This window comes from Sphaerodactylus townsendi, linkage group LG13 (assembly GCF_021028975.2).
Source record: "Sphaerodactylus townsendi isolate TG3544 linkage group LG13, MPM_Stown_v2.3, whole genome shotgun sequence".
In the NCBI taxonomy this organism is placed as follows: Eukaryota; Metazoa; Chordata; class Lepidosauria; order Squamata; family Sphaerodactylidae; genus Sphaerodactylus; species Sphaerodactylus townsendi.
The window spans coordinates 9,849,687-9,874,546 of NC_059437.1; the positions used below are offsets into that span (position 1 = coordinate 9,849,687).

Consider the following 24,860-nt stretch of genomic DNA (forward strand, 5'->3'; position numbering starts at 1 on the left):
GCCTGTCCTTGGCCAACTGGGTCCTCCCCAGATCTGACCCTGTCCTTCATGCCATGCTGCAGTATTGCCTCAGGCGGCAGCAGTGTCCCCTTCCTATCAGCCATCTACTGGTAGGAGAAGGAGGCGGAGTTTGGCTTTGGCTGCTGCGGTTGCTTGGTCTTGACCACTCAGTGCCTTCTGCCCCAACTGTTGCCTGAGGAGGGGGCAGGCAACAGTTTGGGAAGAGGGCACTGAGTGGTCAAGAATTCATAAAATCCATAAAATCATATGAAATATAATTAGTCATATCTAAGATCTTATTAATCTCAGCAACCTTAAATGTGTCTTAAGATCAGAGAATCCCTGCTGTTTTTGAAAACTCTGAAAGTGTGACTTTCCCTTTGCAGGGAAAGCGAAGGAGATCAGTATGCATTTAGCTTTCTTTGGGTTTTCTCACTCCTCCCCACCTTTCCTCACCCACACAACAGCAATTCCGCTCTCTCTTCAGGTCACCATTTCAGAAGGATCAGAAGAACTTTCTTTTTAAAAAAATTAACACTGAAGGTTTATCACTGGAGTGATACTCAGTACGCTGTCAAGAAATTGACATCTTGCAAACTTATATAAGTTTGAGCCATTTTTTTTTTTTAATGGAGATCAAAAATTGGGATGGGGGAGAAGCTGGGATGGGAGTTTGGTTCTGGTCTGCAACTCATCAATGTGCTGAATTCCATCCAAATATCATTTGTTTTATATATTTATTGATCAATGGCAGTTTTATAATTCTTGTTGCAATCAAGCTTTTATGCCTATTAAAGGTTAAAATAAAATAAAAAATAAATCAAGCTAATTACATTTGTTACCATTGCCCTCTGCTTAAAAAAAATGTTATTTATTACTGTATTCATCTATTTGGCAAATAATGACTCAGGAGGTAATTGTCAATCTCTTTTTTAAAAGTCATATTTATTGTTGTTGTTGTTGTTGTTGTTGTTGTTGTAGATTTCACAGCCTCCAGATCTTTAGCTGGTTGTTGGCCTTCATTACAATTCGAGCCTCACCCAGAGGCCTAGGAAGTTGTAATGTATCGGCGTAGTATTTGTGCGGATCCCAGCAGGGCTGCCTTCTGAATTTGACAGATGTTAATTTTGTCAATTCAAAGATATTTTATATGCTGCCCTAGTGTTTTTGGGATGGCGCCCAGCGTGCCGATTACAACTGGGACAACCTCAGCTGGTTTGTTCCATAGACGCTGAAGCTCAATTTTCAAATCGCGGTATCTAGTGACCTCCTCCTCCTCCTCCTCCTCCTCCTCCTCCTCCTCCTCCTCCTCCTCCTCCTCCTCCTCCTCCTCCTTATTGTTATTGTTGTTGTTGTTGTTGTTATTATTATTATTATTATTATTATTTGTTAGATTTAATAGACCGCCCTACCCCTGAAGGGGTCAGGGCAGTGTACAGTTACTCAACATACACTAATATGTTGATTAATCTGTTGTGGTATATCCTATATGGGTTTGCTGGCTTAATGATAATTAAGATTTTTTACATTGCATCCTAAAACTTTGATCCATGTGGCGGGGAGAGGAAATAGTGCACAATAACCATGTGTTATGGGTGGCAGGAGTTATTTTTTACAGATTGGGCATGAGGCATTGTCCTATGCTGCCTTAGCACATGCATCTCAGAAAAAAAATCAATGTTGAAAATATGAAACACAAATTTGGAAGCGGTCTCATATAGTTACAACAGGACTAATGGCATATCTGGGTATTAAGTTAAACTGTAACACTGAAAAAATTGATCTATACAATAGTATATTATCAAATACATTATAGAACGCTAGTTGTTGGCAAAATTAGTCATTTAAAGAAAATAGTCTTGAAGATAGCGTACATATCTACAGAATTATCATCCTCTAAATCAGTGATGGCGAACCTTTTCGAGACTGAGTGCAAACTGCAACCCAAAACCCACTTATTTATTGCAAAGTGCCAACACGGCAATTTAACCTGAATACTGAGGTTTTCGTTTAGGAAAAACGGTTAGCTCCGAGGCACGTGTTACTCGGGAGTAAGCTTGGTGGTAGTCGGTGGCTTTGCTTTGAAGCAACCATGCAACGCTTCAAATGGGTGAATCATGACCCTAGGAGGGTTTACTCAGAAGCAAGCCCCCCCCACATGACAAACTCTGTGCATGCGTGCCCACAGAGAGGGTTCTGAGTGCCACCTCTGGCACCCGTGCCATAGGTTCGCCACCACTGCTCTAGATTATTTTACATTAAAAATCCTCATCATGCTTCAAAGTGAATAAAATCTTGTCTCAAAAAGCATTTCATTCATTCCAAAACAAAATATGTCATTGGGGTGGGGTGGGGTGGGGTGGGGGGTTTCAGTGATTCCCAGATTTTCCTTTGAAATAATGGGGAAAGTATCCTAGGCGGGGGATGTGTCTCCTAAACTTTTCTGTTTTTCCCCCAGATGACCACATCTTAGGAGGCTCACTTGACCAAATGCTACATAGAACATTAACATGCTAGTCAGGGCTGCCAAGAAGCTGCTAGAAAAATGTCCTGTCCCTGTAATACAGGCTTACTGTGTGGAAAATGGGCAGTTAGTTAAAGTTATTCATGGCATGGAGGTGAATAGCATCAACTGATAAGTAACATCCCATTAAGCCTCTATTTAAGGCAAATGAATTTTTAGTCCTGGCCCGGTGATAAGACTGGGAGCTCTCCTATAGTGGGAGACCTCTGGCTGGTAGAAAAATAAAAAAACAGCAGTGATGTTGACTGCGAAAAATTAATCAAAATAACCCCCCTTATTTGTCAAGCACTCTTCATATGGTTGCCAGTTCTGAGTTGGTAATATCTGGAGCAGTGGTGGGATCCAAAAATTTTAGTAACAGGTTCCCATGGTGGTGGGATTCAAACTGTGGCGTAGCGCCAATGGGGCTGCGTGGGGCGTGACAGGGGCGTGGCCGGGCATTCCGGGGGTGGGGCATTCCTGGGAGGGGCTGTGGCAAGGATGCAGCCGGTCCTTGGGTGGGAAACAAATGCATGCAGGCGCAGGCTGCCACGCACGCCGGTGCACCTCCTGCTAGACTGCTTCAAGTTCTGCGCGCTACTGCTGAGAGGAGGGGCGTAACTAAGGCAAAAATCACGTGGCAAAATCACCAATTAGTAACCCCCTCTCGGCACACACAAATAATTAGTAACCTACTCTCGGGAACCTGTGAGAACCTGCTGGATCCCACCTCTGATCTGGTGGGTTGGGGGTGGAGCCTGGGGAGGGCGGGGTTTGAGGAGGGGAGGGGCCTCAGCAAGATGTAATACCATAGACCCCACCCTCCAAAGCAGCCATTTTCTTCAGGGTAACAGATCTTGGTCATCTAGCAGTCAATCGTAATAGCGAGAGATCTCCAGATGCCGCCAAGTAAAGGTTCAAACACGCCTGACAGTGATATATACTAAAAATATAGCCCATTTTTTAAAAAATGACAAAATGAATTTGTCTACTGGGTTTTTTAAAAACTCAAATTAATCTTACAAAATGTTATCCCAAATCTGTAATCTCAAATTAATCTCAAGTTAATGTTATCACCAATTAATGATACAAAATAAACAAACTTAGTATTTGTCCTACAGAGTTTTTGTGCAACAATCCAACAGGTCAAGCATTTATCACACTTGTTGTACCAAGTTTTAGCTGATGGAATCAAGTGTTTAAAGCCTCACTTGTTATGATAATGTTTCTTATCCATTCCAAAATGTAATTCAGCAGGTGAAGTGTAAATGTAATTCAACAGGTCAAGCGTTTTCCACAGTCCAGAAGTTGGCAACCCAGACTCTGCAACATTTCTTTTATCTGTTAATTCTGTAAAATTTCAAACACACAAGCTCATATTTGCCAACGTTTTTAAACAGACAGGGAGAAGTTGGACAATAAAGTAGTACTCTGCTCTGTTATCAAGAAAGGTTGGTTTGGGGTATGGATTTGGGGAGGCCTGAGTATAAATCCTTGTTTGGGCCCATTTTGGCATACTTTGCAGTGTTGCTATCAAGAAAAAAAATGGGATCATCCCATCTTTATACACCATTTCAACCTCCCTTCAGGGAGGGTAAGCTCCAAAGGAGGGTAGGTTCCAAAGGAGCAGCAGTGGCGTAGTGGTTAAGAGCAGGTGTACTCTAATCTGGAGGAACTGGGTTTGATTCCCTGCTTTGCCGCCCAAGCTGTGGAGGCTTATCTGGGGAATTCAGATTAGCCTGTACACTCCCACACACGCTAGCTGGGTGACCTTGGGCTAGTCACAGTTCTTCTGAGCTCTCTCAACCCCACCCACCTCACAGGGTGTTTGTTGTGAGTGGGGAAGGGAAAGGAGTTTGTAAGCCCCTTTGAGTCGCCTTGCAGGAGAGAAAGGGGGATATAAATCCAACTCTCCTTCTCCTTCTTCTTCTTCATCATCATCAATATGAAGAATAACCTATGGCAGGGGTCTGCAAAATATGGCTCTCCAGATGTTCCTAGACTACAATTCCCATCAGTAGGACTGATGGGAATTGTAGTCCAGGAACATCTGGAGAGTCATCCTGCTGGCAGGGACTGATGGGAATTGTAGTCCATAAACATCTGGAGAGTCATAGTTTGCAGACCCCTGGTCTAAGTTGCTGTGTTGCAGGAACGCCTGTTGCGGGAACGCCTTGAATTCTGAGCTTATTCTATACAAACATTACTATCTTGGCCTTGACCCTCTCCTTAAAAAGCAAAACAAATATAGGCTGTGATTAGTCATTTTAATATCTCGCTCCTGTTCACTCAGCTTGGACATGCTGGAACATATCAGATCATAATTAAATCTTTCAAAGTACCAGCAGAACAGCATGACTTAGCATCTTCATTCCTTATTAGTAATCACTAAAGAATTTTTAAAAAAATGCTGTTCAAACATGTAGCTTTTCCAATTAACATCAAAGATGAATGGTGATGTTTACTAATGTGATTGGATAAGGCCACCTAACATCACTGACTAATGGGCAAGAGCCGCCCTTATCCTGAAGATGCAGAGATGAAGGTCTGTGGTTTAACTGCCAAAGGATTTGATAGAAATGTCAAATGTTGGGTGCGTTTTGTTAGTCTTGATCCATTTTTAGCTCACAGTTGTAATTTGCACAGCTTGTTGCATTCTCTATTCTCCTTGTCCTCACTGAGTTTCTATTATCTAGGACAGTGGTGGCGAACCTTTGGCACTCCAGATGTTATGGACTACAATTCCCATCAGCCCCCGTCAACATGGCCAATTGACCATGCTGGCAGGGGCTGATGGGAATTGTAGTCCATAACATCTGGAGTGCCAAAGGTTCGCCACCACGGATCTAGGACATAGGTGTCAAACTTGCATCATGCTGGCAGGGGATGATGGGAACTGTAGTCCATAACATCTGGAGGGCCTCGAGTTTGATACCTGTGATCTAGGAAGTCAACTGCTTACATTACTTTTTTGCAAATGGACTTTTTTTTTACAAAATGCACAAATATATTTAACTATTTTGTTAAGGAATTGTATAAACATGGTTTCCAAATCTGAGTGATAAAGCAAATTCAATCCTCCCTGTTTCTCAGTTTTCATACAGAAGTTCTTGTTCCAAAAGACCATGAAAAAAACCCACACATCAAAAAGTGTCTCTGTGTATTTCTTTGTATCATAATCTTATTTCTGCATTGATATTTTATCCATCATTATTACCAGCCACATTTTCTGCAACCAGCTCTCCAGACTTGGCAAAATTTACTGCTTCCAATTCTTAGCAATTAACCTTCTAGCTGTTCCTGCTAAACGCAATACTAAATACCACAAATTATTGGGTATTTTGCCCAGAAGGCATGTGAACAGCATAAAAGGAACATTTTTATCATGATATCTGGTATCTCTGTCTGTATCATATTTAAATAATCTTCTATAAAGCCTGCTGCCATCCCACCATGTTTCAATATTGGTTTTAATGACAATTAATGTTAGTTTTATAAGTCTGTGGATATATTTCATTGCTGCTGTGAAGAAGCCGCCATTTTGTCCACCCCCTGCGCCAGTCTTGGTGTTGGAACCAGCCAATGGTGGGATTCAGCCGATTCGCACCACTTCGGCAGAACCTGTTGTTAAAATGGTGCTTGTAAACAACCAGTTGTTAAATTATTTGAATCCCACTACTGGAACCAGCTTGTTTCCTCTCTGTAGTTGCACAGGGCCAGTACAGAGGTTTCTGACCCTATCACAAAAGAGAGAAGGCAAATTGATTTATAACCAGGGGTGGGATCCAAAAATTTTAGTAACAGGTTCCCATGGTGGTGGGATTGAAACTGTGGCGTAGCGCCAATGGGGATGGGCTGGGGCACGACGGGGGCGTGGCCAGGCATTCCTGGGTGGGGCATTCCTGGGCGGGGCTGTGGCAAGGACGCAGCCGCTGCACCGGTCCTTGGGCGGGAAACGAATGCACGCAGGCGCAGGCTGACACGCATGCTGGTGCACCTCCTGCTAGACTGCTTCAAGTTCTGCGCGCTACTGCTGAGAGGAGGGGCGTAACTAAGGCAAAAATCATGTGGCAAAATCACCACTTAGTAACCCCCTCTCGGCACACACAAATAATTAGTAACCTACTCTCGGGAACCTGTGAGAACCTGCTGGATCCCACCTCTGTTTATAACGTTGTCTTGGTGATGGGAGAAACATGACTATCCTGGGGGAAAGCTGTGCCTCACCCAGTGTCTAACCATCAGATTGTTGCTCAGGAACCTCCACGATTAACCAGCGCGCTTTGTTGGAATTGACAATGTCTAACGTGCAGAGGAATGTGAGAAGACCACCCTGCAGGGGGCAGCAATTGGACAGCTAGACAGGTCAGTAAAGTTAGAGACCTTTCTGTCCTCTTATGTGTCTCCTCTTATCTGTCCTCAGACTTATGGCAGGCTGTGCCAGGGGATTTGCCCTCTCCAGGGCACTTACTCCGGTGGAGGGGCAAAACTGCTGGTGGAAGCTGTGGCCCTCTGGGATGATGCCCACACACGATACTGGGAACGCCGTGGCCTGGACCTTGGAGTTGTGCCACATGAAAGGGTGGCATAACTCTATCCATGGAGGACTTTTAGGTGGCTAGTGGGGGGGGGGGTTGGCTGTGCCCCCACGCTGCCTGAAAGCCTTCCGCAGGCGCCACGGTGGCATGGCAGCAGAGATGTCCCCAGCCACAGCACCCTCTGGATTGGGCTGTTAAGGAAAACTTCCTCCTTCTCTTTGGAATAGTTCTCTTTGCTCTCATGTAGTTAGGTAGCTAGAAGCTGTCTCTGTCTGGAGCCTTTACTAGCTATTATTCAGTTCCTTTAATAAACATTGAATTTAATCCTTAATCAGAGAGTGCTAATTCTGGTGCATGACGTACATGTTGCAAACACTTTAGCCACAAACAGAACCTGTTGCATTAACATTTCCCCAAAAAGGATTTCCTGCCATGGACCTGCTGACACAGTAATCCAATTTAGATTGTTTGATCTCCCTGCCAAAGTTCCATTTTTCTAATCAGACCGAGATTGCACCAAACACCCGCCCTCTTTGACCTCATACTTGTTGTGGACAGGCCCTCAGGAACCAAAGATAGTCTGGACACAGTTGTTAGCAGGTTCAGTCATTTAATGAGTACACAGAGCCTGGAACCAAGAGAAGGCTAACAGAAACAGCGACCTGCAAACTGAACCACAAGCTAGCTCAACCGCAACCTCTCTTTTATAGCCAGCCTTCTATTCACTAGTGCAATAACCTCTTGCAGCTGGGTTACTTTAGCCTGGCTCCTGCAAAGACTTTGCATCCAATCCAGCTCGCCCCATAGCTGCTAACCTGCTGCTGTGTCTCCTTTGCTGTAAACTAGCATGGAGCTCCTGCGTTGCTTCTGGGGCGCTGGAGACAAGGGAACTGGCAGGGTCCCTCAAGGCTGAAGAGTCTCACAGCTGGCTGGCTGGGGAACCCTGTCTCACAGACCCTGAAGGCTGAAGAGGCTCACAGACCCTGGCTGGGGAACCTCAGAGCTTGGACCTGGCTGTGGATCCCCAGCCTGAATGCTCTGCCTGAGCCTCTGGACCTGGTCCTGCAGGAACTACTGACTGCTCAGGCTCTGCGTTTAGAGGCAGTGCCTGGGAATCTGGAACCAAAACTGTCCCCTCCTCTCCATCTGAGTCTTCCTCCCAGAGGTCCCCAGCCAGACCAGCTTGAGCCATAACAATACTTTGGGGTCTTCAAACTATGGCCCTCCAGATGTTCATGGACTACAATTCCCATCAGCCCCTGCCAGCATGGCCAAGTGGCAGGGCTGATGGGAATTGTAGTTCTTGAACATCTGGAGGGCCATAGTTTGAAGACCCCTTGCTATAACCACCACATCATTATAATGCCTGAATTTGCTTTGGGGTTTGTCTGGTTGTTTCTGAGTATACTTCTCGGCTTTGTTCTTCCAAGGAGTCATAAGGAAGTTACTAGATATATATCACTTGGAAGCTCATTACTGAATGGAACCATTCTTGGGGGTAGCACAGTCACAACATTTCCACTACAAATATTTTATTAATTCGTTATAAGCATATTCTGCTTTTCTAACAATTGTCTCCCAAAGCCATTTATTTATAGTCTAAAAAGGCAAGGCATTCAAGCAAAGAGACTTGGGGAGAAGGGGTAAAGGAAGATCAGTCTGGCAGGATTCCTATTCAACTGTGTCAGGGTCATCTTCCAGGCAGATCTTACAAATACCTCCTATATATATATATGAATGAATGAATGAATGAATGAATGAATGAATGAATGAATGAATGAATGAATGAATGAATGAATGAATTTTATTGTTGTGGTCAAAGACCAGTCCTTAAAAATTTCTACATCATTTATCCATAAAATACCTACCGGTATATACAAATCTAGTGTACTTTCTGCCGTTACACAAGTACATACAATAAAACATACAGTTACATAAAAATAACCTCAAGATTCAGTTCCTTAGATGGGCAATCCAAAAGTACACAATATTATCACATTCCCATCATATCTTATCTCCCCACTAATTATTTGCTACTAAAACATATACATTATAAATTTGTCTTAAAATTCCTTTAAATTTAGCTCTTCTTCACTTATCATAATAGTCTTAAATATATATATTTATATATGTGTCAAAATTCCAGCCCTTAAGTGTTATTCCCAGCAGCTTTCTTAGTGTTGTATATTGCCCTTCCAAATTTAGCAACCTTAAAAGTAATTTTGTGATCCTTGTCGGCAAGTATATATGATAGAAGAATATTTCTATCTCTCTATCTCTCAGCAATCGTTCCAAGATTTCCTTCATTAGGACTTCTCTAACATTTCTATACAATTTACAATCGAGAAGGGTATGGTCTAATGTCTCAATACTCCCATCCCTGCAAGGGCAAACACAATCTTCTAGAAATCCGCTATATAGGAAAATCTTCTCATGTTCAGAAGATATTGTAGATTTGCAATTGAGTTGGTATTAAGGAAAATGGAGTTGACAGCAGAGTCGTAGCAAGGAGGAACTGTGTCCGGGGCATGTTTCTGCCCCACCCCCCTGCCACGCCCCTGGAAAGGTGCCCCCACGCAATGGGGGTGTATGCACGGATGCAAAAACACACATCTCACAGATCCTAGTCTGACAATAGAACCACTACACCATGTTGTCTGTTTCCACTGTTTCCTATTACCGGTAGATATAATGATGTGTCAGAATTACCAGGCAAGTGTGAGATAATGTAGTTGATTTAAAAATACCAACTCTGTCTTATTGCCATTTTTGGTTTCTCAGTAGCTGTTTTAATGTCTTTCCTTGCACAGACTTCTCTGAGGGTTTGTTGCTGCTCCAGTAGGTGTCTCTGTTTAGTTGCAAAGTAATTCTCCCAAGTGCCCTCAACCAATCCACAGATATTTTATTTCCAATCCCTTCTGAATATTTTTGATAACATACGTGAAACAATACATACTAGAGAAGTTTTCACCCCTTTTCTGCTGCACTTTTGTTACTACCTGTTTAAGCTGAAAAATGACATTTTTTTCCCTATTGACAAGCGCATTAAAGGATAATAATAATATTTTCCATAGGACTGCACATATACAGATTTTAGAACACCCTCTTTACATATGATGGAGTGGATCCAACCATGCTTCAATGTGCCTCTCTCCAGCCTAAGGAAAATTCCTCCAGTTTAATGGGTTCTTCCTCCAGTCATTTAGGAAGAAGCGGTCAATAAATAAATAAACAAACAAATAAATAGGGGAAATGGTTATCCAGCATAAGGAGACTAATTAGATTTAATAGCCATCTCAAATTAAATGGAGCTGTCTTAGTCACAGGACATCTGGGGCCCCAATCTGAGATGTTAATTTCAGTTTGGTGAAGTTAGGTTCAGGAGGACCAAAGTTATGGTCCCTCAAATGGGTAGCCCCCATCTCACGTTAGCTCCCTTTGAAAACAATCGGGATGGGGGCATTCCATTTGGGCATCCATAACTTTGCTGCCCCTGAACCAAACATCACCAAACTTGGGTGGTATCATCAGGGCAGTCTCTGGATGATGCCCTGAAATCATGGTGCTGCTAGCTTTAAAAATGTGCTCCCTGCAGGCCAAAAAACACCAAAAAATATCCCCCCAAAGCCCAAATACCTTGCATTTGCATTTGTTCATATTTGGGCAGGACATAATTGGACAATTTTTGTCCGAATTTGCCCAAATTTGCCCAGATTCCAGCCGAATATGGTATTTGTTTCATCTGAATCTCCCTCAAAAGTGATGCTGTTTCAGGGTGGGGGAGAATCCACCCCCAAACAGCATCACTTTCAATTTTGTTTTAACCGGGGACCCCAGATTCTCCCTTTAAGGTGGATTTAAAAGAAGAATCTGAGCTCCCTAGTTTAAACACAATTGAAAGTGATGCTGTTTGCGGGTGGATTCCACTGGAGGTGTTTTGTGAGAGATGATGCTGACATTTGTTTGGTAAATGTTTTGCTGGGGGTGATTTGTGAGAGATTTACATGCTTAATACCGACTTGAACTGGCTTGGAGTTGTTTCTCAGGCTAACAACCTACCTCATAGGGTTGTTGTGATTAGAAAATTAGGAAAAGAGTTGGTGGGGAGAGAGCCATATATGTTTTGCTGGGAGTGGGAGGTGTTTTGTGAGCTGGTACAAAAAAATCATTGTTTGGTCATGGTGGGGGAGGGTGCCAAACTCAGGTTTTGTCCCTGGGCGCTAGGTATGCCCCTGGCAATGCTGCATCGATTTGGTGGCGGTGCCTGTACAAAGGCTTCCCCCCTCCCCAACGGTGTTTCACCGATTTCGGCCCATGCAGAAATGGCCAGGGTTTGTGTTGAAATGACAAGCATGCCTTTCACCTCCTTTCCTGCAGGACCTTGCGTGTTCTCCTCCTCCATCATTCCTGAGGCTCTGGTGATGATGGAGGTGAGCCGACTGGCATCTGGCATTCTGCAGCTGGCTCAGATGAGGGGTTACTGTGCCGATTCTTGGCTGCAGGTTCAAGCCTGCCACACAGGGCCTGTATGACTTCTGCCATCAACTGCGGATAGGAACCTGAGCTGCTGGCTGACTCTTCATCGGAGGAGTCTTTGGTAGCTAGGACCCTTCACCTTCTCTTCCTCTGTATTCAACAGTGAAACTTCCCATTACACTGGGGAATCAACATTAAAGTTGTCAAACATCTCCAGCGCTTTTTTTGTGTACAAAAGAAAATCAGCTTTGCCAACACCACTGAGATCCTAGAGAACCTCTGCGAGTCAGAGTGAGCAATACTGACCTGGCTAGATCAAGAGTCTCAGCAGAAGGCATTCTCATATGTTTGGACACCAATTTGTACCTAAAAAGGGATCAGGCTTCCCTTTCCGTCTTCCACATCCCTGGAACGCTAATGCATAATAAGTTGACAAATGGACAATAACAGTACAACTCTATGCGTACTTCCCTAGGAGTAACTCACAGCAATACTTAACCTCTGAGAAAAATGTACACAGGCATGGCTATAACTCCTTCAGTATCATCAGGTGAAGTGAAACAGTCCACAAGAGAAACGCATAAGCTTGTCTAAACAAAGGCCCTTCTGTCAGCACATTTCCTGTTTAGGAAAATAAGCCTATTCTCATAAACCAAGAAGTTTAGCTTCTGGAAGGGCCAACAATAGTTCACTTTATAACTATCTGCCTCATTTAACTGGTATTCTCAGGTGAGCTGCCCAGATGTACCAAATATATAAAAATTTTCCACTCAAACAACAGAAGACCAAATTACACAGAGGAATGCCATAAAGGAATCATACAAAAAGTAATGGACATTGTACGGTCTTCGAAATAACACCAAGCGCAAACACATCAAAACAGTATATGTTTTGTACAGATTGCCCACTGCAGAAAATTTAAAAAAAATGGAGTCTGCTTTTCCACCCCCCTGAATAGCCCCAAATTCTTTCTATTCTTTTAAAAAATGTTATTATAAACAAAGAATCATAGAGTTGGAAGAGACCTCAAGGGCCATGCAGGAACACAAAATCAAAGCACCCTTGAGAGATGCCCATCCAGCCTCTGTTTAAAAACCTCCAAAGAAAATGATCCCACTACCCTCCGAGGCAGCACATTCCATTGTTGAACAGCCCTTACCACCAGGAAGTTCTTCCTAATGTTCAGGTGGAATCTCTTTTCCTGTACTTTGAATCCATTACTCCTTGTTCTAGTCACTGAAGCAGCAGAAAACAGGCTTCCTCCATCTTCATTATGACATCCCGTCAAACATTTAATCATGGCTATCATGTCACCCCTTAACCTTCTCTTCTCCAGACTAAACATACCTAGCTGCTTAAGCCACTCCTCATAGGACATGGAATCCAGACCTTTTACCATTTTGGCTGCCTTTCTCCCAGGGACGTAGGTATAGATCAGGGGTAGGGAACCTGCGGCTCTCCAGATGTTCAGGAACTACAATTCCCATCAGCCTCTGTCAGCATGGCCAATTGGCCATGCTGGTAGGGGCTGATGGGAATTGTAGTTCCTGAACATCTGGAGAGCCGCAGGTTCCCTACCCCTGGTATAGATGTTTTATGGGGGGGTTGGGGGGGCATACCCCCACCCGCCCCTAGGGCATGGCCATGCCTCCCCAAGCCCCACCCCTGGCCTAGCGCTTATAAAAGCAGCTCTCTGAGGTCGGGGATGGCACACTCCCCTGCCCTCCGCTCTGGCCAGAGGCATAGAGGGAAAATGGAGCCTGGTGCAAAATCTGAGTTTTGTGCCCCCCCCCCCCCCCCGGGCAGCCGCTGTGATGCTGGAATCCACCCCCAAACAGCATCACTTTCAATTGTGCTTAAACTAGAGAGCCCAAATTCTTCTTTTAAATCCACCCTAAAGGGAGAATCTGGGGTCCCTAGTTAAACAACATTGAAAGTGATGCTGTTTTGGGGTGGATTATCCCCCACTCTGAAACACCCTCCAGACCCGTTCCAGATTGTCAATATCATTTTTGAATTATGGTGCCCAGAACTGGACACAGTATTCCAGGTGAGGACTGACCAATGCAGAATAGAGTGGTGCTATTATGTTGCTCGCTCTAGGCACTATTAATGCAGTCCAGAATTGTATTGGCTTTCTTGGCTGCCATATCACACTGCTGACTCGTGTTCAGTTTGTGGTCTACTCAGACTCGCAGATCCCTTTCACATGTAGTGTTGTCAAGCCAGGTGTCACTCATCCTATATCTGTGCATTTCATTTTTTTTCCTGCCTGAGTGTAGCACATTTATCTATGTAAAAAAATGCATTTTGTTAGTTTTGGCCCAGCTCTCTAACATGCAGGCCATTTTGAATGCTGACCCTGTCCTCTGGGGTATTAGCTACCTCTCCTAATTTGGTGTCATCTGAAATTTGATTAGCATGCTCTCTATTCCATCATCCAAGTCATTGACAAAAATATTGAATACTACTGGGCCCAGGACTGAACCCTGTGGCATCCCACTAGTGACTAGTCACTTCTCTCCAGGATGAAGATAAATAATTGGTGAGCACCATTTGGGTTCAGTCAGTCAACCAATTACAAGTCCATCTAACAATACCTTTGTCTAGCCCACATTTTGCTAGCTTGCTTGCAAGAATATCATGGGGCGCCTTGTCAAAGGCCTTATTGAAATCAAGGTATGCTACATCCACAGCGTTCCCTTCGTTTACCAAGCTTGTCACTCTATCAAAAAAAAAAGAGAGATAAGATTAGCCTGGCAAGGCTTGTTTTTGAGAAATCCTTGCTGACTTTTAGTGATCACAGAATTCCCTCTGAAGTGCTTACAGACTGTCTGTTTAATGATCTGCTATAAAAGGATGTAGAGTGATAAGTATAAAGTAAAGGACAAGAAGGTTCCTTTAGCCTCTATGATGAAAGATTTTTAATAAAACTTTTCATTATAACCTCTCTCAATTTTTGATATCAGGTTAGATATTTAAAATTCAACAATAAAATATTCAAGACCATTCTTCAATGGATATAAAATATATTTTCCTCTGCTCAGGACCATCTCAATCCTTACGGCAATATACTAGTTACTAAATCCTTAGTTCCTTTTCACTGCATGGTGGTGTAGTGAGCCAGTGTGGTGTAGTGGTTAAGAGCGATGGACTCTAATCTGGAGAACTGGGTTTGATTCCCCCCTCCTCCACATAAAGCCTGTTTGGTGACCTCGGGCTAGTCATAATCCTCTTCAAACTCTCTCAGCTCCACCTGCCTCACAAGGTGTCTGTTGTGGGAAGAAGAAGGGAAGAAAGTTGTAAGCAGCTTTGAAACTCCTTATGGTTGAGAAAAGTGCAGTATAAATCCAAACTCTTCTATTCAAATTCATCTTTATGCCCTTGACTTGGTTTTTTTGGTTGGATGGTGTCTGGAGAGAAGCCCTTTTTATGCCCCATCAAGTCGCAGGCTATTCAAGGCAGGAGGTTCAGAGGTGGTTTGCCATTGCCTGCCTCTGCATGGCGACCCTTGACTTCCTTGGTGGTCTCCCTTCCAAATACTAGCCAGGACCAACCCTGCTTAGCTTCCAAGATCTGACGAGATCCGGCTATCCAAGTCAGGGGAGAAGACTATTTTTCGAAATAGAATACACACAACATAGAATCCTATTGGATACGGCTGATTCCAGTGTCAGTTCCGCCATGACCTGAGCAGGCAGTAGGGTTGCCACCTCCAGGCTGGGAAATTCCAGGATATTTGGGAGCAGAGCCTATACCCGTTTCAACAAAAAGAACTAACTGCCACATGCTGGACTATCTTGGGCTCATTCCGCACATGCGGAATAATGCACTTTCAAACTGCTTTCAGTGCTCTTTGAAGCTGTGTGGAGTAGCAAAACCCACTTGCAAACAGTTGTGAAAGTGGTTTGAAAATGCATTATTTTGCGTGTGCGGAAGGGGCCTTGGTTTTAGAATGCTCGGCACCAGGACCCAAGCGGAGCATTCTAAAACAAAGACCGTCCAGCACATTGCGGATCAATTCTATGCAGCTGTTTTTCTTGAAAAGGGTATAAGGGGGGAATGATTTGGGAAGGAGGGAGACCTTCGCAGGGTATCATGCCGTAGAACCCATCCTCCAAAGCAGTCATTTTCTCCAGGTGAATTGGTCTTTCTCTCTCACACCCCCTGCTCTTTGACTGAGGTCTTGGACAATAAATCCATAAAACATAAAAACAGGTGAACCAATCTCTTTCGTTTGAGATCCTTTTGTAATTGTGGGAGATCTTCATTCCCCACCTAGAAACAGGCAACCTTCCTTGCAGGCGGCCTTAAGGACACTCACTACCCCGGCTTCAGAGGTGGGATCCAACCAGTTCTCACCACTTCTCTAGAAGTGGTTACTAATTTTTTTCTGAGTGCCGAGAAGGGGTTACTAAAGCAACCTCCCTGCCCAATAGGTGCGTGTGTGCAGCGGCGCCACTGTTTGAATCCCACCACCATCGGAACCTGTTAATAAAATTTTTGGATCCCACCACTGCCTGGCTTCTACCTCTTTTCTCCAAGGGGAGGCAGAACACATTGGTCTACCTTACCAGGCTGTTGTAATGATTACACTAGATGAAATGCACTCTGCCCAGCAGCACAGTAGCTCTAAGGCTGACCTATCTCATGAGGAACTCCCTGGTCCAAATACCCCTTCTCTCGAGGTAAACCCGTAGCAGGCGCCCGAAGAGGCAGAGGGATCGCGGTGCAAGCGTCCCTGAACGAAAGGGGCTTCTCTTCTGCCGCCGCCGCCTCCTCACCCGCCTGCCTGCCTGCTTTGAGGCGCAGCTGGCGTGGCCAAAAGGCTTGGCGCCGCCCTCCTTTGGATCGGGATTGGATCGCAGCAAGGCGGTTGGGCGGTTTCTCCCCCCGCCGCCCTCGCCCAGCTCCTTCCGGGGTTGGGAGCGGCAACCCAGCCAGCCAGCCAGCCAGCCAGGCGGAGGAGGAGCCGGAGCCTTTTGGGGCTGAGCATTTCTCGCCTTTGCGCGCTCGCCGCTTCGCATCCCTCCATCTCTCCATCCATCCATCCTGCCCGGGCTGAGCAAGGACCCGCCCGCCCCGGCCCTCGCCATGGTCATCAAGGTCTACATCGCTTCTTCGTCCGGCTCGACGGCGGTAAGGCGACCCCTGGCCCGAGCGACCCCCTCCTCCGTCCCCCCTTTGTGCAGGAGGAAAGTTGCAGCAGCCCGGCGCCGTCCTTCCTTCCTCTGCGCTCCACTCCCACCTTCCAGCGTGGCTGGTGGCGGCGGCGGCGGCGAAGGGGCTTTCAGAGTTGCTCCGACTCCTGAAACTTTGGGTGGGCACGGCTGCAACAGCACTCGCCTTAAAGGCTTGGGGATCGAGGGAGCGCCGCGCCGCCACTGGAACCCCAGCTGCGCCCTGGGCGCGCTTTGCAAATCTTCCTTTTGCTAATCACCATACCGTTGTTTTTGCGTGCTGGGGAAAAAAAACCCTCCCCGCAGAGGTGGGCCACAGACCTTTGCGCCCTCGCTTTCTCGCAAGTAGACGCGGAGAGCGTCATGGGGCTCCTTTCGGAGCCAGCCTGTAGGATGGAGCGCATCGCTCCGGCCAAATTTGGCACAGTCGCTGGAGGGGGACGGGGAGGCTTCTGCCACCCGCGGGGCGGGGGGGGGGGAGCCACCAAGCTTCAACCTCCGTTGCGAGGCCTGAACCTCTAGAAAGGGGAGTGTGGTGGTGTCTGAGCATGTGCAGAGTTTATTGTCTCCTTAGGGGGGAGAGGCCGTCTGGGCTGGAAAAAGGCAAACGTGGTACATTTCTCAGGAAGCATGGCTTGTTCAAGGCTTTCATGGCTGGAATCAACTGTGGTTTGTGGTTTTTCTAGGCTGTGGGGCCATGGTCTGGTAGTTTTTGCTCCTAACGTTTCGCCCACTGGCAAAAAACTACCAGACCACGGCCACACAGCCGGGAAAAACCACAACAACCAAACATGGTTTCCTTGTTTGGTTGCTACATGTATAGCTCATATCACCCCCACCCAGGGGTAGGGAACCTGCGGCTCTCCAGATGTTCAGGAACTACAATTCCCATCAGCCCCTACCAGCGCAGCTGGCCCAATGCCTCGACCCAGAGGGCTGATGAGGAATCTGGGAAGTTCCTGAACATCCTAAAGGAGAGCCGCGACGATTCCATACCCTGCTTTAGGGACCTAGAGCTGTTTGGTTTCAGAGGGTATCTGTTGATCTTCAGTAGAACATCTAGATTTGACTCATTAGAAACCAACAAGATTTGGGGGATACGCGCTGTTAAGGATTAGGAGTCCCCTTCGTCAGATACCAGCAGCTCAGGTAACTCTCCTCCATTTTATTCTTGTAACAACCCCGCGAGATGAGTTAGGTTGAAACTCAGGTGGAAACTGGCCCCAGATCATCCAGTGAACTTACATGGGCGGGGGGGGGGGGGGGGTCTGGTGTCTCTCAGGTCCTAGTCCAGTGATGGCGAACCTTTTTGAGACCAAGTGCCCAAATTGCAACCCAAAACCCACTTATTTATCGCAAAATGCCAACATGGCAATTTAACCTGAATACTGAGGTTTTAGTTTAGAAAAAATGGTTGGCTCAGAGGCGTGCATTACTCGGGAGTAAGCTTGGTGGTAGTTGGTGGCTTTGCTTTGCTTTGAAGCAACTGTACAACTCTTCAAATGGGTGAATCACAACCCTAGGAGGGTTTACTCAGAAGCAAGCCCCATTGCCAGCAACCGAGCTTACTCCCAGGTAAAGGATCACACTTTAGTTCTTCGCATGAAAATCAGTGGGGTTTAACAGTGTTTAACAGGGTTACCTACACTGCTTCCCCAAAACTTGGTCTTAATGCTAATAATTGAGCCCAGCGACCCAGGCCAGCCTAGATGTGTGGGGGGGGGGGTGTGGGGGCAACTCTGTTTGCACGGGCCCACAGAGAGGGCTCTGAGTGCCACTTCTGGCACCCGTGCCATAGGTTCGCCACCACTGTCCTAGTCTAGTACGGCAACCACTATGCTACATTGGGATGCTGCTTTTGTAAAAAAATGCGGAGGCACTTCTTCAGGTGTAGCTCTTAAACATGATTCTCTGCCACACCCCTGGGTTTTTGACTTTCAGCATCCAGATAGGCGCCCCTGCATTTGCATGGATTTCTCATGCACTCCCTCTTCCAAGGGGCTCAGAGCTACCTCGATGAAGCTCCCTGGTTGTTTTTTATTCCGGTGCTGTCCAGGTACAAGTCTGCATAACTTCCGAAGTGGAGCGTCGCCATCGGTCCCTGATCATTGGCTGGCAGCCAAGTGTTGAATCAGTGAAAGGGCACAGGTTTCGTTGGCAAGGAGCTCAGCAGCATAATTCTGTGCAGAGCGACTTCAGTCTAAACCCGCTGAAATGAATGGGTTTAAATGTAGGATTCCACTTTTGGCTACCAGGAAAAAAAAATGTTTTAGGGTGGGTTTGCTAAGTCCAGTGCAAACCTGATGGACAGCTTCTGGGAGCTGATAGGGTACTGAGGTTGATCCCGTGAGATCTGGGTTCAAATCCTTATTTGGGCAGGAAGCCTGCAAGGTGGCCTTTGGCAAATGTCTAACTGTTGCGCGCTGCCTTTCTCACAGAGTTGTGTGCCGAGATCCTAGGTGAGCCACCCGGTGCTCCTTACAGGATGGCTTAGGTCGAAATGGGGCTGTCCATAATACCCCTTTAGAGCTTTGCAAGTTTGTTTGTTTTCAATCTGGCCCTGCAGATGGTTCATTGTAAGAGAGTAAGGGGGCTCTGCATGTCATCAGACACGTGCTCCAGTGAAGGATAAGGCACAAAGCATCAGTTGGTTTTTGCTTTTTGTTTTGGTGTGTTATCTTTGGCCAGCGTGGTGCAATGGGTTAAAGAGCGACAGACTCTAATCTGGTGATTTGTTTCCCATATCCTACACATCAAGCCTGCTGGATGTCCCTGGACTAGCCACAGTTCTCTCAAAACTCTCGGCACTGCCTACCTATCAAGGGCTCCTTCCGCACATGCAGAATAATGCACTTTGAAACTGCTTTCAGTGCTCTTTGAAGCTGTGCGGAATGGCAAAATCCACTTGCAAACAGTTGTGAAAGTGGTTTGAAAATGCATTATTTTGTGTGTGTGGAAGGGGCCAAAGTGTCTGTTGTGAGAAGAGGAAGGGAAGGCAGTTGTCAGCTGCTTGGAGCCTCCTTAAAAGGCAGAGAAAAACTGGGTGCAGATTAACTTCTTGATTTCACTTTCTGATATTCTTAAGGTGTTTGGTATTTTCCTATCTGTTTTACAGTAGATGCCATTTTTGTGCAATTGACAAAACCAGGTGCCAGTTTCAATAACCGTCTTCCCACCAAAGGCAACGGCGGTTTCACCCCAAACGGGGAGACATCATGACATAAACTAGAACGATTATTGGAAATACCCTGTGAACCGTACGTGATATTGGCATACTTTATCATATTGTCTAGCCTGCAGTGCTCTACAATCTTAGAGGATCTTCTTAAACTCTTGTGCCAGAGACCTTTGAACCAGAATAACTAGAGATTTGGGATGCTGGTGGGAGGGGCAGGGGGGCGGCGGGAGGTGAGCTTAGATGTCCAAAGTCTGTACAGTGCCAATGGGCTTTGGTTCAGCTGAGAAGTTTTTTTTAAGGTTCAACCGCATGGGACAGATCTCTATTTAGGATTTCTTACCCTTCCTCCCCCCTTTTTTTAAAAAGTTCAAAGCTGTAGGGCAGTGATGGCCAACCTTTTCGAGACCGAGTGCCCAAATTGCAACCCAAAACCCACTTATTTATCGCAAAGTGACAACGCGGCAATTTAACCAGAATACTGAGCTTTTAGTTTAGAAAAAACGGCTCCGAGGCATGCATTACTCGGGAGTAAGCTTGGTGGTAGTCGGTGGCTTTGCTTTGAAGCAACCGTGCAACTCTTCCAACTGGTGAATCATGACCCTAGGAGGGTTTACTCAGAAGCAAGCCCCACTGCCAGCAACCGAGCTTACTCCCAGGTAAAGGATCGCGCTTTAGTTCTTCGCATGAAAATCAGTGGGGTTTAACAGCGCTTAACAGAGTTACCTACACTGCTTCCCCAAAACTAGGTCTTTGGTTTAATGCTAATAATCTAGCCCAGCAGCCCAGGCCAGCCTATATTGGGGGGGGGGGGACTCTGTTTGCACGTGCCCACAGAGAGGGCTCTGAGTGCCACCTCTGGCACCCGTGCCATAGGTTCGCCACCACTGCTGTAGGGGGTAGGAATGCACAGAGATGAACATCAGTGGCGTATCTGCCAGAGGAACATGGGGGTCAATGACCCTGGCCCCCCCAGTGGATCACGTGGGAGCCTGCCGAGGAGGTGCCCCACCAGGCCCAGCCCCACCAGGCTGCCCGGGACCGCTGCTGGCTAAGGTAAGTGGGGGTGGGGGTGCCTGGAGCAGGTGTTGCCCTGGGCACCCTTTCCCCCCAGCACGCCTCTGATGTGCAAACAGATGCTTGTCTTTAAACTGGGAAAAAAATGGAGAGGCACAAGGAAAAGATCCTCCTTAGGCGCGTTTTCCCCCAGCTGGATTCAACCCCCTCAGGGTTGCCGTCAGAAAATAAGAGGAAGAAATCCCGATTTCAGATCTTGTATGTCCCGTTGATATGCGGTTTGAATCCAGAAAACAACCTGCTAGCAGACGCTCGAAACTAACCAAGAAAAGGTGTCAGTCGTAAAATTCTGCTCGTGGATCCGAAGGACGGGGGTAGAGTTTTTCTAAGCATAGGTGTCAAACTCGTGGCCCTCCAGATGTTATGGACTACAGTTCCCATCATCCCCTGCAACCATCATGCTGGCAGGGGATGATGGGAACTGTAGTCCATAACATCTGGAGGGCCGCGAGTTTGACACCTGTGTTCTAGAGGAAGACAGTGTCCCCTCACTGCAGCCCCCCCTTGCCATTGGGTGCAATGTGGTAAAGAATTGGGGAGGTTTGCAGCAGGTGGGAGGAGCTGGAAAAAGTCTGACCCTCACAAGTGGGAAAAGCTAATTAGATAAGGTCAGAGGTGGGATCCAGCAGGTTCTCACAGGTTCCCAAGAGTAGGTTACTAATTATTTGTGTGTGCTGAGAGGGGGTTACTAATTGGTGATTTTGCCACGTGATTTTTGCCTTAGTTATGCCCCTCCTCTCAGCAGTAGCGCACAAAACTTGAAGCAGTCTAGCAGGAGGTGCACCGGCGTGCGTGGCAGCCTGCGCCTGCATACATTCGTTTCCTGCCCAAGGACCAGTGTAGCAGCTGCGTCCTTGCCACAGCCCCATCCAGGAATGCCCCGCCCCCAGAATGCCCGGCCACGCCCCCGTTGTGCCCCTCCCAGCCCCATTGGCGCTACGCCACAGTTTGAATCCCACCACCTTGGGAACCTGTTACTAAAATGTTTGGATCCCACCACTGAATAAGGTGCTTCTGTGCTGACAGAAAGGGAGGTCCAAAGACATGTGGCATAATCTGTGGCCTGCTATGATTGTATTTAAGCCCTTGCATTAAAAAAAACATGCCTCTCCAAGCAGTCCTATACTGTTCGTGGATTAAAACATGGATTAAATAGCTGTGTACCTCCTGGATAAAAATCTGAAAAGTCCAAGAGCATCCCCCCATTTCTTCTCCCCCCACCCCACCAAAAGCAGCAGGGTTAAACTGTGCTTTATCCCTAGATTCTCTACCCCCTAAATTCAGAAAGTGCAACTATTAGAGGTGGCTATTCAAGGATGAGGCACTCTGCTCATGCTTAGAGGAACCACCATGCTAATTTTTCCCTTGTTTCCCCCTCCCCTTTTGTCTCCTGGGCAAATGAAACAGCCAGGGGGAAGTCTGTTTCAATTAGTTATCCTGTGTAAGGAGGGATAGACCAATGTAAGGCCTCTTCTGCCTCACACTGTATCCCTGATCCAAAATTGATCCCATGGCAGGGGGCATTTCCGAAAGTGCAACTATTGGAGGTGGCTATGTAAGGAAGAAGCACTCTGCTCATGTTCAGAGGAATCACCACGCTCATTTCCCCCCTTGTTTCCCCCTCCTCTTTTGTCTCCCGGGCAAATTGCAGCCAGGGGACAGTCTGTTTCAATTGGTGATCCTGAATAAGGAGGGATAGACCCATGTAAGGCCTCTGCTCCCTCGCAGTGTATCCCTGATCCAAAATTGATCCCATGACGGGGGCATTTCCCTCCCTGCCCCATGTGATTATTCCCGAGGAGCACTTATATCTCACGCTAGTTTACTGACTCTGCACACGGACTGGCTATTGTTAGCAATCATTAAGAGGCTTGGTATGTGTGCCAAAGGCATAAATTCCTCAGCTTTAAAAAGGAAAAGGGGGAAAAAAGAGTGACTGTTGTGTGAATAGCCTTGTAGTGAGGTCTGAGAACAGTTCAGGGAAAGCTCTTAAAATGCCAGCCCCCCCCCTTTTTTTGGGGGGGGGGCAATGCCAGTATATCCAAAAGCAGACTTTGTTGAAGATCTTCCCATCTTTGCTACACTTCTGTCAAAATGCTTTCTGAAAAAGCCACACAGGAACCACTTGTGTGTCAGAGTTCCTGCTAGGGGTTTATTTACAGACAGAGAAGCCGTTGCCGCTTCCGGATTGATGTAATTTGCTGTCCTCCTCCCTTTCGCAAGTGCGCTGGCTGCCAGAATCCTGCACTGTCTAAACCAGTGATGGCGAACCTTTTTGAGACCGAGTGCCCAAATTGCAACCCAAAACCCACTTATTTATCGCAAAGGGCCAACACGGCAATTTAACCTGAATGCTGAGGTTTTAGTTTAGAAAAAAACGTTTGGCTCCGAAGCGTATGCTACTTGGGAGTAAGCGTGGTGAAGCAACCATGCCACGCTTTGAACAGGTGAATCACGACCATAGGAGGGTTTACTCAGAAGCAACCCCCATTGCCAGGTAAAGGATTGTGCTTTCTTCTCATGAAAATCAGTGGGGTTTAACAGCACTTAACGGGGTTACCTACACTGTCTTAGGTTTAATGCTTAGGTTTAACCATGAAACTCTTCCAACTGGTGAATCACGACCCTAGGAGGGTTTACTCAGAAGCAAGCCCCATTGCCAGCAACTGAGCTTACTCCCAGGTAAAGGATTGCACATTAGTTCTTCGCATGAAAATCAGTGGGGTTTAACAGCGCTTAACAGGGTTACCTACACTGCTTCCCCAAAACTAGGTCCTAGGTTTACTAGTAATAATCGGGCCCAGCGGCCCAGGCCAGCCTAGATGTGGTGGGAGGGACTCTGTTTGGGCGTGCCCACACAGAGGGCTCTGAGTGCCACCTCTGGCACCCGTGCCATAGGTTCGCCACCACTGGTCTAAACTGATGTGCTTAAGATGGTCCGGTCCCATATGGATTGTGCAGCTTTGCAGAAATCCTTGCACAATCAGCGAGAAGAATGCGTAGGAAACACCCACTGAAAGAGCGGGCTGGTTGTGCCAGTCATCCAAACAGTTGTTGGAGGACTGTGGGGTTCAGATGATTGCTGCATTAGGCCCCTTCTGCACATGCAGAATAATGCCCTTTCTGTGCACTTTGCAGCTGGATTTTACTGTGCGGAATAGCAAAATTCACTTTCAAACAGTTGTGAGAGTGGATTGAAAGTGCATTATTCTGCTTGTGCAGAAGGGGCCTTGGTGCATTATAACTGCAGAAATTTACCACATGGACTCTATGTATCACTATCTCAAGGAGGTGCTTTTCAGATGTTCTTCCAAACTCATGAAGGACAAAATGGCTAAGATCCGATCACAGTGATCTTTTCCATGAAGATTTCTTGTGAAAGTGTGTGTGTGGCGGGGGGGGGGGGCACAGAGGTGGGATCCAGCAGGTTCTCACAGGTTCCTGAGAGTAGGTTACTAATTATTTGTGTGTGCCGAGAGGGGGTTACTAATTGGTGATTTTGCCACGTGATTTTTGCCTTAGTTACACCCCTCCTCTCAGCAGTAGCGCGCAGAACATGAAGTAGTCTAGCAGGAGCTGCACCAGTGTGCGTGGCAGCCTGCACCGGCGTGCATTCGTTTCCCGCCCAAGGGCCGGCGCAGTGGCTGCGTCCTTGCAATAGCCCCGCCCAGGATTGCCTGACCACGCCCCATTGTGCCCCGCCCAGCCCCATTGGTGCTATGCCACAGTTTGAATCCCACCACCATGGGAACCTGTTACTAAAATTTTTGGATCCCACCACTGGGTGGGGGGTCTGGTTGCTAACCATCCACCTGCCATCTGTGAAGTTAGGGGACATTTAATTAGCCAAGCAAGGACTTTTACAAATAAGATCACCCCCCCCCCCCGCCCACAAGTACACTGGGAGTGCA

The 24,860-nt window shown here is 46.6% G+C and overlaps 1 protein-coding gene across 1 annotated transcript in view; it reads left to right on the top strand.

The window, feature by feature from the left end:
• The first annotated feature begins 16,429 nt into the window (after positions 1-16,429).
• The window catches only part of SH3BGRL (SH3 domain binding glutamate rich protein like), a 45,379-nt gene continuing 36,948 nt past the window's right edge, over positions 16,430-24,860 (top strand). The window contains exon 1 of the mRNA XM_048514498.1: positions 16,430-16,656. Coding sequence (XP_048370455.1) covers positions 16,612-16,656 — 45 coding nt within the window. The 5' untranslated portion in view covers positions 16,430-16,611. The remainder of the gene's footprint in view (positions 16,657-24,860) is intronic.